Source organism: Trachurus trachurus, assembly GCF_905171665.1.
Source record: "Trachurus trachurus genome assembly, chromosome: 23".
Taxonomy (NCBI): domain Eukaryota; kingdom Metazoa; phylum Chordata; class Actinopteri; order Carangiformes; family Carangidae; genus Trachurus; species Trachurus trachurus.
The window spans coordinates 8,442,330-8,457,456 of NC_139912.1; the positions used below are offsets into that span (position 1 = coordinate 8,442,330).

At 44.5% G+C, this 15,127-nt stretch overlaps 1 protein-coding gene across 3 annotated transcripts in view; it reads left to right on the plus strand.

Moving 5' to 3' along the window:
- Positions 1-509: 509 nt before the first annotated feature.
- Positions 510-15,127, plus strand: part of ppp1r12a (protein phosphatase 1, regulatory subunit 12A) — a 50,099-nt gene continuing 35,481 nt past the window's right edge. For all 3 annotated transcript variants that reach the window (XM_083999267.1, XM_083999269.1, XM_083999268.1), the window contains exon 1: positions 510-822. In XM_083999267.1, coding sequence (XP_083855393.1) covers positions 586-822 — 237 coding nt within the window. In that variant the 5' untranslated portion in view covers positions 510-585. The remainder of the gene's footprint in view (positions 823-15,127) is intronic.

The following is a 15,127-nucleotide window of genomic DNA, read 5'->3' on the forward strand; positions in this document are numbered from 1 at the left end:
CTCCTTTATTAAATTGTTATATATGAGATGCACAGAATGAGTATGAATTAATTTGACTATGTAGATTTTTAAGTATCATTCATGTACAGAAACACGTATGTAGTTGAATTGACAGTGAACTATGACCTTTGTGTACCCAGTGGTATCACAGTAAACAGTAGGCTATAGAGTTGAATAGAAACTATTTGCTGCTGTGTGTATCAGTGTCTCCACTCTCTCTCTTTCTCTCTGGACGTGCCTGTGGGCTGCCTGCCTGTTATGTAATATTTTAAAGCACTCTCGTCGTATTTGGTGTACACAGTCTATAAGGGATTACCCTGCTCACTCTCCCCTCATAATCTGCTGATGATGACGTTATACTGCAGCTCCTGAGCTCCTGGGTTCTCGCGAGATTATGGAAAACAATCCAGACGCCCTCTCTCTCTTCTCTCCTCTCTCTCTCTCTCAGCTCCCCCCTCCCTCTCTCCCTCCTCCTCCTCCTCCTCCACAGCCCTCCCTTCCCACGCCCCAGTGCGCTGTGGGATAGTGGTACTATAAAGTATATCCTCTCTCGGAGAAAGATAAGAAGCCCGAGACAGGAGGGGGATGAAGATGGCGGACGCCAAGCAGAAGAGGAATGAGCAGTTAAAGCGATGGCTGGGCTCGGAAACGGACCAGGAGCCTCCTATTCTGAAGAAAAAGAAGACGAAGGTGAAGTTCGATGATGGCGCCGTGTTTCTGGCCGCCTGCTCCAGCGGCGATACCGAGGAGGTGCTCCGTATGCTTGACCGGGGCGCTGACATCAACTACGCCAATGTAGACGGTCTCACCGCCCTCCACCAGGTTTGTGTTGTGCTGTGTTGTGTTGTGTGTTCGCCTGCTTTTTTTTGGGGGGTGTTAACGTCAAGTCGCTGCTACTTCTTGCCATGGCCAGCCAGCATAAATGTTAATAAAAAAAACGCACAAATAATCGGGCTACGTTGCTGCTGCTTGTCCTGGAGCACCTGTCAAATGGAAGCCATTCTCATCCCGTTGTTTACCTACCTTACCTTTACCTACCTTAGCACACCCGTCCCTTTCGTCGCAGAGTTTTTAGATGAACAACACTGGCTTCTCACTGTTCTTTATGGGGATATTCAGATCCTCAAAATAGTGCTAAACCTGCATGCAAGCTTTCAGGATGCAGTTCACATTAGCAATAAAGCTCTGGGACTACTTTTCTTTTGCCTCGGTAAATTAGCCTCAGTCCGTGTGGGTGCAGTCTAATTGCTGTGTTGCTGCATTTCAGGTTGTAAATTACATTGAAGCCAAACATCCACCGGTTGTTTTTATAATGGTTAATTGGTGGTGTTATTGTTGTTGTTGTACAAAAGTCATTTGAGTCATGCTAGGAGCGTAATGTAAAGGTTGTCATTGATTGATTGAGACTCCATATCCTGGCGAAGTGAATTCCACAACAATGGCTATAACCTGGGCTAGCAGGGAAAAGTCGTTTTTGTTGATAAAAAAAACCCTGCACCGCGGACTATGGCTACTCTCTGGAGAGGAAGCAGAAGCTAACTAACTAGCCTCAGTCAGTCACAACGTCATTCCGCTACAGGGCTAACAAGGCCTCTTTCACATTAACAAAATAACCACAGTGTTGACAGGCGTGTGTGTGTCGCATTAGTAGAAGTGTGATACAGTTTTTGCTTTTAAAAGAGAGAAGTAGTTGCAGTGCGGTGTTTGACAAGCCAAAAATGTATGCTAACGCTACGCTAGCAGGCTAGGCTAATTGTCGTTAGCTGTGTAGCTAAGGTTAATTCATTCGTTAGCCAGCGAGCTAAAGAAACGACGTCAGCTGACAACTTTTGGACACGAAAATTGACGTTCATGTGATTGATGCGTTTTTGGTTTTTATCTCTGAAAACACACACGTGAATCAAATGGTTTTCTATTTTCGGCTGGGATGTCAGCAGTGCTAAAGCTAACTATTTGCCCGCTAACTCCGGTAGCTACTTAACACTAAAGGCTCTGTACTTCCAAAGCCAAATAATGAAAATGGCAGCCCGTAGTTAGACAGTAATGTCAGGTGCTGTCCGATGTAGGAGGCCTTTTGAAACTAAACGTGCCAAATGTCAGAGTTACATGGCTCTAAAAACACCAATTAGGTGGTTGAAATATTATTGTAGCTCGATGGTGCAGTTACAGAAAGGAGAGCCCTGACCTGACATGGCCAAGTTAGATGCTGTGATGTGTAACTGTATGTACAGTAAGATTATCCTTTAACATATAAGGTGCTGAAATGTGGCTTTGGAAATCCTCCATTGTAATTAGTGAATGTCTTGTGGTGGTGTTCATGGATTTACTCTTATTTGGATTCATTTTGTGCTGTGACCTCATCTCTAAACCATTCACTGTTAAAGGCATGCTATGGTGAAGATTTATCATGAAGGGTCTTTTTCACATTTAAACATTTCTATGTGATTGCATCAAGTGGCATTTGTTACACATATGATATTCCTGTTCATTAACACCACCACATTAGTTGATGTACATTTAATAACACAAATCTCTCCTTTTTTAATGATTTTATAATGTTTGTCAGATGAGATTGACAATTTTTCAAAGGTCTCTGACTATATAAATATAAATATATGTATGCCTATGACATTGCAGTTTTGTATTGCACCCTAGATGCCTGGGGCAAGAGGGATATCCCAGGTACTTAAAACTAACGAAGGTCTAATCATTGCTTGTGGAGACATGTATTTTCATAGTTGCCCTCATTAGACCAGTAAAGATGTTTTTCCCTCCCATTTGTTGGGATAGTAAGTGTTTAAAATGATCAAAGGATTCACTGAAAACTTCTTAAATGTTTAATGCCAGCATAGATCTCCAGTGATGTCACCTCATTACTCATGCCCACATGTCTAGTCTTAGTAAGCCAGTGTCCTGCTATGTGCACCACCTTGCTACATCATGGTATGTTTGTTGTCCAAGACATTAAAATAATGGATTAGTAGGCTTTCTGAGAAAGGTAGTTTGCTTTATCTTAGGAAGATGAAATGGTTTAGTACTTTTATTTTTTTTAATGGTGTTGTTAAACCAACCATACTTTGTGCTCAGAGTCGGCTATCATTAAATCTGGAATTAGCATGCCCCCCCCTCACCCCCCTGCAAACTCATTGGGTGGAAACGTTGCCTTTTTTTGGGCTGATGTACAGGGATGAGCTAGAGTGAGGAAAGAATTCGCAGTGCTGCTCTCCAGACCTAACCATCTCTGGACGAGCGGCTGCTGTGAGTGTGTTTGTGTGTGAGTGAAGTGCGCGTCGTAGGCCGGCATGTGATCCCTGGGTTTTGGGGTCTTATAAAGAAGTTGAAGAAGGCAATACAGGGATTTGTGTTTTTAAAGTGCTAATCCCAGAATTGCGGCCGAGGTCAAGCTTATGTTAGTTTCCACAGTTGAAATGGACAGTGAGACAGTCGGTCACCTGGTGTCATTGTTCACGCCTTTGTCATACGGTTCTCATTTAAGATAAAAGGCAACACAGAATGAAGTTTTGGAAAGGCAGAACTATTTATTTTCATACAGCTTCTCTTCTCTTGTCACATGGACAGTGAGCCGCTTGATTGCTGAAAACATCACAGGTCATTTTGAGTTTAATTTTGTGCAATAAACTACAGTGGCCTGCGCCGTGGGCTGGCTGACTGGCTGACTGACCTCTGGCTTTGTTGTGACATGTGTCATGTAGTTACATGAGGGCTCACTCCTCACTGGCCGCAGCAGCAGTATCAGTCCCTTCGCTGGTGACCGGTGCAGGGTTATAAATACCCCCACTGCCACAAGTTCTCCTAACTGGGTTTCAGCAGATGAGACTAAGTTTGGATATGACTCAGAGTCTGTAGCTCTGCTTTGTAGTGCACCCCTGGCATAATCTCTCATATAGGCAAGAGGTTGTGCCTCTGTGTGAGTCACACACCTTTTGTCCCCCTTTTTAAAGCATGACCTCTTGCTGAAGCGCCCCTAAGCATGTTGTGTTGTTGTTGTCTCTGTGATTCTGACGAAGACTATTCCAGCCGCTCATGTATGTAGTTGTTGTCAAAGAGTTATTAGTATTAATGATACATACTGTATTTTTATACTATTATTATTATTTTCAAGACAAAATAACAGCTCAACATAAAGGGACAGTACAAGAAAAATAAGTATAGACATGGTAACAAAACAAAAAGCATTTACATTTTGCAGTTGCATAAAATAAGCAAGAAAAAGATTAGCACATTATGATGGGATATGAGGCAAATGGATACAGAATATAAAGTTGTAGTCTCAAGTTTTTTGATACCTGAAAGTCGACCACCGTAGTGAAACTTGTGACTGTGTACAGCTTTGTGTAGCTTCCCAATCCCGTTTGTATCTCAGGATGTAATCGACTTAGACCGACTGGCTCTCCCAGACACAGACTGCTCAGGATTCAGGTGGCGGATGGTAGAGAAGATGCACGAGTGAGCAAGCGAGCGAGCGATCCGCCGAGGGGTCCCGCAGACAAGCGGAGATTCCAGATCCTGTCGGCTAAACTCGTCTCGGAGGGTAGCATTCCTGGTCCCGTCGTCCTAGGGCCCCGTGCATTCTTCAGATGACAGTCGCTGGAAACCATGGCAAAGACAGAGGAGAGCAGACATTCCTCAGCTGTCACCTAAACCCCTCCCCTCCAGTCATTCTCCCTCTGGCTTCGCCTCTCCCCGTACGATGCCAAGGCCCAGCTGACTGTTGCCCACTGAGCTCTATCAAGGCAATTAGTGGCGGAGGTAACCAGGGCTTGTCGCCTCGCTCAAGAATATCTCCACGCTGACCTACACCTGAACTTTTTTCCTTTAGCATTCACCGTCCAAGGTGGCGGGACTCAACTCAGCTTAACATGTCAGAAAGTTTGGGTGTTACAATGCCTGCGCTCTTGTTGACATTACACACCCTCATTATGGCCCCGAAGTCTATGAACATTATCTTGCACTGTCTCCATGACAACGACTCGGGGAAGGTTGCTAGTCACTTGTGTTGGTGGATTTGCATGTACAGAGTGGGAGTTGCATAACAGAGTGAGCAGAGAGAGAGAGAGGGAGAGAGACTTTGGCAGTGCATAGCAGTCTGAAAATGAGAATCAACTTCATGAATCTTGTAATGGAACAATTACAGAGCATGTGGTGGGAGATGGCGAGGTGGCTGCCTGCGTTTCTTTTCATCCAGACCAGCATCCATCATATTAGCACATTACATAATTGCAGTGAATCTCGCCGAAGCCCTAACCCCTGAGATTCTCAGCTGTGCTCGAGCCGTGCAGTTGGCCGGCGAGAGGAGCAAAAACAGAAATGCCTTTGACATGTCCCTGTCTTTCCTGATAAAGGCATCATGATGGCATCCCCTTACAGACCACCACCCCCTCCCCGCAGCCCCTGTCTTTCTGCCTCGGGGAGAAAATCCCGCCATCTCATGTGGAGAGAGGCCCCTTGGCTCAGACAGGCAAAACATGTGTGCATCACATCGCCTCCCTGTATTGCTCACCTGTTCTGCTAGTCTAGTCTACACAATAGAGACACAGGTTAGTGACTTACCAGGAAGGGCTTAATCCACATAAATCTGCCGGTGCTTTAGTTTGATGATCATCCTCCGTAATAACGCCCAGATCTGATGACTGCTGGATAAAGACTACCTAGAATTACATATTTTGAGGGTGTGATGTAATGCACAGTGCTGTTTTAGGTCTCCAGTAGCTCGTGGAGTTTCTAGGCATGTGGCCTAAAAGTTAGAGGAAAAATCAGCCCGGAGGAAAAAGCTGTGCTCTTTTGCATGTTGGTTTAATTGGGAGCTCCTGCTGAGATTTGGTACATTAATGCAAAGGATTGTAAACCCACATTTGAAACGTATGGTCACTGAAGCAAACAGGCTTCCAGGTAGCTTTTGTTGTGTGCACTAAATGGCCTGTTCTTTCAACATGGTTATATTGCCGTCTATTTAAAGGGATACTTCACCCAAAATCGATAATTCACCAATCATCTACTCACCGTTATGCCAAGGAAGAGTTTGGAGAACTTTCTGAGTCATCAAAACGCTTTTGGAGTTCTAGGGGGGGTCCGGCTGGTAACAGATTTTCATATAATGGGGGCAGATTGTGCTCACTTTTGAATCGTCCGAAACACACACTATGAAACTTCCAAATACCTCCATACTGCTCTTCTGTACTGACCCAAAGGTCCTGAAGCCGCGACATGAAAAAGTTGTTCGGAAAAAATTAATTTGATCTCTGTTTTTAGCCTTGTTGTAATAGTAGCTCCCAGTGGCTCTGTTGATGTTTGTGCACATGCGCGAGATTTGCTGCGAGATGTTTGTTCGTCGTTGTAAAACATTGAATGTATGATGTAAAGGCGAAAGAACATCTCGCAGCAAATCTCAAGCATCTCGCGCAGTCACTGGGAGCGAGCAGTATGGAGGTATGCATCATCTCCAGCCAGTTCACCTGTCAGTGGAGCTCTGCTGTTCCTCTCTCTTCAGCTTGGTGTTTGGCTGCACTTTGTATAAAAACAGTTCAACATTGGAAGATCTAAGGCCCTGTCCCAATATCCGCCCTTAACTTCCATGGAGCACAGTGGATCTGGTGCTGATCAGCTGTTGCAGCTTGTGTGTGTATTTTATAACGGCAAAAAAAAAAAAAATCAATTGCCCCCGTGAGTGTTTTAATCTTATCGGTTAACGGTTAATAATCGGTTAACGAGCGTCGGTTATCGGTCATAAAGAAAATTCAAAATGTGCATCCCTAGTAGCATATTTATTTCTCAGCAGCTGCTTCTATTACGCAACTTGCCGAAGTGTTGTTGGTGGGTAGATACATAGGCTCTGATGGTGATATGATAATGTAAAAATGAAATTAGAATAGTTGTTGAGTTTTATGGTATGGCACTCCAGGTGGTAGTCTGTAAGTGTGCATCATACTGTTTTGCAGCATTTGATGTCTGGATTTTAGAAGTCTGCTTTCACATCACTTTTTTCTTGCAAAAGGTTGCACAAGGCTTCCACGTCCTTTGTTATGGTTCAAGACTGTCTTACAGTAGCAGTGAGCCACTCATGCATTTCTAACATATTGCAGAATACATTAAGTTGCAACTTAATAATTCATGGATTGGCATGTAGACAGTCTAGATTTTATTGTTCTTTGGTCTGGCTTGAATAGTCAACTGCCAATCGCCCTTGAATGTAATTGGCTATTATCATGTTTTGTTTTTTTGGCATATATTTAGATATAATTACCACTTGCCTGTGCCACATGAGTTATGATTCTGTAACGTTGCCAATGACACGTCTTGTTTGATATTTCTAAACCTGGTGTGCAATCAGGAGCCTCCACTGACTCATGTAATTTGGTTCTGTTCAGCGAATACAAAAGACAAATCATCATTTAATTTGCCCGTATTCTTGTTTATCCTTCCAGTGTCATTACTCATAGTTTTGATGAATGATCGGTCGCACGTACGGAAGTGCACTGTTGAGGGTGCAGTCAGGGAGATATTAGTGCAACATGATATTATTAACCACATGAAACGGAACAGGTCCCGCAAAAAGGAAACTGTAACCTCTCTGTTGAGTTCAAACAGATGGTAGGAGCAACTTTGGGAATACAGGGAATAAAGCAAGCAGTCTGGATCAACATGGATTAAAGCCAAGCAAACCACGGTACAACAATAGAAACAATAAGTTGTGTCTTAAATTGTCTGCTGGTCCTGTGCCATTTTATATTTTAAAAAAGCAATTAGCTGGTTTGTGTGGGGTGACAAGCCTCTATTGTCGCTGATAAATAGCGTATTAACCTTTATATAGCAGTTCCTCTTTTGGCAGGTTTGGGTTTTTCGCACAATTTAACTTCTCCCATACAAGTAAAGGTCATCCAGTGCAATGTTGGATTTCTTCCTTCAGAGAATCAATCTGGCTCTATTGAAACCTCAGCGCGCTTGATGGCTCTGTTAATTTTAGAACCGGAGCCCCTGAACATGTATATTTTACCTGCGTATAATTGGCACGTCTCTCCCTGTCAGGCCGGCCTCGCTCGCTGTTTTCATTCAGCTTCCCCCTTCTACCAACCCCATAATCAACGGCAGGAAGTCCTTGTGGTGTTTGCGCGCCAGCACTGTGCAACATGCCAGGTCATCTGCTGATTGTGACACGTCAATGTTGTTTCCCTGCGCGCCGTTTCAAAGATAACACGTATGACTTTGAAATGACAGACGCTGTGTGAGGTTGGACAGACTGGTTTGTGCTGCAAAAGTGTAATTAATTTTTTTTTAAAGTGGCTTCTTGTTGAAATCAAGTTGTTCAGGTGCAGAGGAACAGTCACTCAACAGGAACTTGAGTATTTGGGAGATTCATATTGTCTTCAGTGAAAGGTGTGTGTGAAAGATGCCCCCCCCCTCCACTTTGTTTGCAAATATGCTGTGGCAATGCGTAGCAAGGGTGAAATTGCCAGAGGCATCCCCACCTGAGGATCGGTGGCGGCAGGGTTTGCTGTGAAGTCTTTTGAGATGAGCGTCGTCGCTGCAGGTTGGAACTGGTTCACCTGGGGTCGTCAGGAGAATTCCTCAGCAGAGTTTAAAAAAAACCTCCTGCCACGTACGTGTACATGACTATAGATGGCAATGGCAAGGCTACGGACTTGACCTTGATCACAAGCTGAATTTCATGCAGCACGCTTATAAAATATATACTGTACATATTTCCAATTCAAAACCAGAGGCGTCTTGTGTTGAATCTCTTCCTTCCTGCTCAATGTGTCGATGATGTCTGTATTTGCTTCTCTGATGAGCATTTATCAGCTGTTCATCAGCATGTAGCTGTTTCTACCACATTGTGGACGAACTTCAGAGGCCGATTAAAGAATATAACATGCAAACACACTTATCTGTTTATGTTTCTGTGTCAGATAAAGTGGTAAAAGATCCTGCTGTGTGCTTTTACAGATTAATGGTAAACACTTCCTTTTCTGTCTGACCCTACGTTCCCGAGCTGTGTGTAGTATTGAGTTCCTGTGAAATGTTTGTGGCATGACTTCAGCTTGTTTGTTTTGTTGTTTTTTGTTTCACCCTGTGGCACACAGTGTCTGTCTTTTACTTTAACTCAGGTCTTCTTGAAGCCATCCTGCTGTTGTTTGCTCGGCGGCAGTCACATGCCTCACACCGAGCTGTGTTTTTTTTTTTTTTTTTTATGGGCTGTTTTTGAACTGAGAACACCTGGACGCCGAGAAACTGTGAATTCCTCATTGTCTTACACAGCAGCGAGCACAATTAAGGCAGAGAGCGCATGTCCATTTGTTGTCTGTGGAAGGGTGAGGTTACATTCTTTCCATTTATTCTCAAAATGGCTGTGTCTTCGGCACATGAAATGAGGGGTAGAGGTGAACGCGGCGATTGTCTCATTACGCACAATCTAGACTTTGTGTTATTGTTAAGCCTGCAGATACGCAACACGATATCCTTACGTTCTCAGATGGGATAGTTGCTGCTTTCACCTGTCGCACAATACAACCTTTTTTTTTTCTTTTACTCTCCCAACAAGTAAAAAAAAAAACTGGTGTTTTGATACCGAGTTTCTTTTTAAAAGCCAATATCCGCTGATAGACAATAAGCTTTTACACAGCAGTGTCTCTAAGTGTAATGTTCTTTCCTTATTCTTGATTGCCATTGATCTTAGTTTGTGCTGATCCATGCGTGGTCATGAGATTGAATGAACCTGTTTGCAGTGATGCTTCCCCATTAGTGTTCTTGGGAGTAAGCACATGCAAGTGATACTCCTCCTGCAGATAAACAGCAGTGTCAGTAAATGGGCCTGCAGCTTGACAGGCCGAGTACTTTTGGCTTGTTCTTTAAATGGACGTACCCAAGTATGGCCTGTGTGTCAGGAGCTGATGTTTATATGTGTGTGTGTGTCTGTGTTTTTCATGTTTTAAATAATCACAGATCGTTTTAAAGTCAGGTGAATCACTGGCATGGGCATTTCCTGCTAGTGCTTCACTGGATACCGTCAAGAAATTGAATCAGACACACATTATTTTTATTTATTTGTTCAAATCACTTTGTTCATTAAAAATGATTTAAAAAAACACATTCATCTAATAAGGCTAATTTCCAAATAAAACAGTCATTAAGTCATCACAGTGACCTCAGACCAATACCACATGTTTTATAGAGCATGAAAGTCAGGTCACTGAGTCCAATCAAGACGATATGTTAATAGACTGTTAAATGAATAATTAATGAACCGAAACCACTCAAGCTGCTATATGGAGAAGTATGAATTCATTATCAAACGACCCCGCCAATTTACGACCCCCGAGATCCAGACACTGGGTGTTTTTATAGTTCGTGTCAAATTTAAAGGGACAACGAGGAGTTTCTATTCGGTTATAAAAAAGTCTCACGTTAATGTGGATGAATCTCCGCTACCCACACTTGTTAATGGGCCCATTTTCGATAAATATATCGTTCTGTCTCTATCGTTATTTTGTTATTATTAGTGGTGGCGGAAGTGCTGGTCGAGCCGACCACCGTTTCCTTCGTTGCGAATCATGAGAATAACGCAGCCGCATCGCCGTTTATGGTCGGAACTAAGGTGGTATGTGAACCTCTTTGAACCTCTGACTTTAATTATTGATGAATGAAAACATGAGTCCGTCTTGCGCCCGGTCAAAGAAATGTACGCAGGGTTTCCCGCAGCGCTTTCCTGTTAAGGCGGCCGCCTTAACAACAAAGAGCTGCCGCCTAAACTAACGTCTTAAAAAAAAAAAAAAAGTTGCGATAAAAAAAGTTCCGCCGCCGCCCCCCCCCCCCCCCCCCCCCCCCCCCCCCCCCCCCGTCGGACGATGGCCGCATCCTCCCACACACACACCACAGAGAAGCGCGCATGCATAACAGCAGCGCGTGTTGAAGGCGAAAGTTAATACGGCACGGCGCGGTGCGTCCCTCCTCCCCCGACGGTCGATCCCCCCCCCCCCAACAGATCCGCGCAACTTGCTTGAGATGTTAAAAAATGGTTTCTGTCCATTCTCAGGTACTGAACATGGGGGCGAGTTGGGGGGGGCTGTGTTGCTCTTCTTCTCTTACTGAGGTGGTGATGGTAGGAGGGATCAGGGTGTTGGAGATTTCAGGCCAGAGAGGAACAGGAAGTGGCTGTTTATTTTTCTCATTTCCTCTTTGAGGCTCCACTAGTGAGCTTGCTTCTTCCACTCCCTCTGCTTTTATCAGGGACGCCGGCCTAACATACAGAACACGTACACACATAAGCGCCTGCACTGCTTCACCTATTTACATAAAAACCAGACAAACGTAGGCCCTGTGATATTTTTCACATGTGTTGTGCTGGACCAAATTGATTTTTTTTTATTTTCTGAACTGTAAAAAATTCTTCTGTAGAAATAACTGAGGCCTGCATTGCATTACTATGTCATTGCTTTGCTATTTATGAACTTCACGCCTGGTTCAAAGTCTTCCTGTGAACTGCAGGGTTGTCTTTTTTTTTTTTTTTGCACAGCTACAGAGCAATTTTCAAAAATCTACCATTCATGTACGGGTTTACTTTACATTTCTACATGTGAGTAGGGTGTAATAGTTGTGTAGATTACAGTGCTTGTTTATTCCTGTCAAAACTATGGGATTGGTCTTGATGATCTTTGCGTGACGGTGTCGTAGTGATTCGGTACGTGTTGCGATGCAGTGTTACTCTGGTGACGATCCATATTTGTGCTGGTAATGACTATAAATTGGTAGAAGGGCTGCGGGGCAAACCCCGGCATCCACACTATCCATTTAACCTTGTGGGTTCGGAGCTTGTTTGGCGTGAACGGTGACATACTGCCAGCACTGTGGAGGGGAGGGGAGGGGAGGGAAGGGGAGGGGGGCTACTATGGACCATGCTCAATGCCTCTTTAGTTGACTGACTGTCAGTGACTGCTGACTGAGCTATCTTCTGTCCTCTGTATAGCAGCCTCCACATAAGGCTTCTATTATATGGAAATATCAACAGAGGTTGTATTCTGCCATCTCTCTCCGTGGCTATCTGACCCCTCTGCCTCGCCTCCCCTCCCCTGGTGCCCCCCTCTTGCCTTTGGACCCCCTCACATGGAAACAAACTTGGCTCTCAAGCGGGGCTATTGTTTTGGCTGCCGAGCGAAAACCCAAGTGAAACGTACAGTTACAATCTCGCCGGCATTTTTCCCCCCTCTTCCTCAATCCCGGTCTTCTTTTTCCATGGGAATCCCAGGGCCATATATGGTCGTCCTCGGTAGCAGCAGCAGCAGAAGCAGCAACAGCAGCTAAAGTACTGAAGGCAAAGGCTGAGTGTGTGTGCGTGCGTGCGTTTGTACGTGTGTGTGTAGTCTGGTTACAGCTCCCAACAGAGCTCATCTAGTGGAAGGACCCAGCTGGTCGCCCTGCAGCGCTCCAACCCTCCCCCTCGTACCCTCTAGCCTCCTGAACCCTGCCAATAGCACAGAAGCTGTGAGCTCTTTGTCTCAGGCGTAAACACAGACGCACACACACACACATGAACACACACACAGATGTACCATACCTTAGAGAATTAACCTTCACGCTATAGTCTACAGTTTGGGCCAATCATCACGCTGTTCCTCTTTTGCACGTCTGGTTTGTTGTATTTCCAGTTTCTTTTTTTTTTTGCTTTTCGCCTCATCTCTCTGTCTGGGCTAATCTGTCCAACACACACACACACACACACACACACACACACACTTACACACATGCAAACACAGAAACATAACGCACTCATACTTACATGCAGGCGGTAAGAAGGAATTCCTTTTGTGGAAGTGGCTGCGCGCCTCAGAGCCGATGACGTAGCCCGCGAGGAGTGGCCAGAGCGCTGATGCCTGAAGCCCCAAGGCTAGGAGTATTACTTATCTGGGAATTTCTCCACTGGTATGCTAGTCCAGGGCCTTTGCTGCTGCTGCTCACTGGCTAGGTGATTGCAGGGAGAAGTTGTACTACTTACTAGAGGGGGAGGGAGAGTAAAGTAAAGCAAGAGGGAGGCCAGTTCTCTGAGCTCCAAGAAGAAGCTGCTGCTATGTCGTGTCCATACTGTTGCTTTATATGGGAGAAAAACTGCTCGTTTCCTATGAGGGGGAAAACAGAAAAACCAGTCCTGTGTTATTAAGATTTATTGTGTATGCCCTGAGCGCCAACAAGTCTGTTTCTTTCTCTATTTTGCACATGCAACTTGTGAGAAACCTTACACCATAATACCGAGATAATGCTCTAGTTTCCTCACAGATACTATAGGGGTTCAGTTCAGCCATCATCCAGCTCACCACAGAAATTACAGCACTCCCACCCCCCAGCCACCACTTCACATGTAAAGAGGAAAAGTGAAAAGGTCTTGCTGAACCCTCGAGTCTAGATGACTGTGTGTGCACTCACTGGCAAAAATAAGAAAACAGAGTTTGTTTTTATGGGTTTGTTTTTAATGTTTTCTTAGAGAGAACGGGGGTGATATCATCTCTCTTCCCCCACACACACACCATGTTTTTTTTTTAAAGGGCACACAGCGCCTTGTGGTTGTGTTGGTGCTTTGAGCTCAGCCAAACTCCTCATCACGGTCGTAGTGAGAGTGACTCAAGCCTTCTGTGGGTTGGGGCGGCGGTGGTGGTGGTGGGGGGTTAAACAGCTGCTCCAAAGCTAAACAGTTCCCCCTTCATCACTGTTGTGATCTCTTAGGTTAGTTGCTGTTGTAGTTTTTTACTTTTTAGTGACTGAAGCTTAATCCACATCCCTGCACAGAGTTTAATGGGCGCTATTAAATTCAGTCGTCCTCGGTGACGTCTGAGGATTATTAGGATGAATCGTTGCTGTTGAGTTGGGAACGACTCTGCACCTCGAATCAAATTCCCTTTTGCCGCCGACGTTGTTGGCAAATAAAGGCCGAACCTAAAGCTGTGCATAACTAAACATGCAAGGCAAAGATGTGTGCACATGGATTAATAACAACATGATGAATTATTTGTTTAACACAGGTATAGAAGAAAACATTCACAGTTCACTCAGGGTCAGTTTTTTGCTTCCTGATCGACCGAGACACAAACAAACCAGGTAGATTTTAAATAACTAAAATGTCAATGCCTCAATTTATAACAGACTCCTTTCCTTTAATAATCAGGCACAAGGAACTCTTAATATTATAATAATAATAGAATAATTTAAATAAACTCATACTCAAGTACTCTCATTCTCATTTGCCTGATAATGTTTCCACATTTTAACGCATTATGAAAATAGAGACTGAATTAGAGCCTGGCTTTCATAACAGTAGCTTAGCTGAGTGATTCATAATTACACAGCATTTGCGTCACATGTGCGATATTCACTCTACATGAGCGTTTTAATGACCAGCTGTATCGCATTCACTCCCCCTCAGTTTTTTGGGGCTTCATCTGTGGCACCGCCGGCCGATTGTTTCTCATCACGTCCCCTTACCACCCAGGCACACTGTTGTCCGTCACGGGTGTTATACCATGGGTGGTGGGGGGCACGCACTGTCATTGAGAGCAGAATAGCTCGCGAGCACAATGGACACAGGCCACCCGCCACCGAGTTCCACTCTCAGCAGTAAAAACTACAGGCGCCACAGCAGCGGCAGCTTTTCGGCAGGGTGCTGGAGTTGGCCATCTGAGGGTGATACTAAAGGAAGTCAAGGAGGGGAGGGGTCTTCGAGTGTCTCCTTGATGTGGAGTGCTGCTAAATTAAGCTCGGAGCTCTCTGCACGATGGCCCACTAGATAATAAACCTGCCCTTCTTATACACACAGTAGCTATACCCCTTCTGTATAGCAGCAGCAGGAGGACTGTGGCTTTTAAAGTGTTTTGTCTGGGATGTCAGACTTGTCTAACTGACAAGTAGCATGTGGTGCAAAAAAAAACTTTGTTGGAGCTTGTTTTGATGGTTGCTCAGTTGTTCAGGCTAAGGTAGAAGATAAAGGATGAATAAAAGATGTGAATGTGCTTGAAATAGTCTTAATAGATGTCATGTAGTGAAGTCCCAAACCTGTTTACTGTAATAATGTGAGGCCTGTTCTGCAGACTGTGCTGCACATGCTGATAACACAGCTGAGTGTCTCCTGACT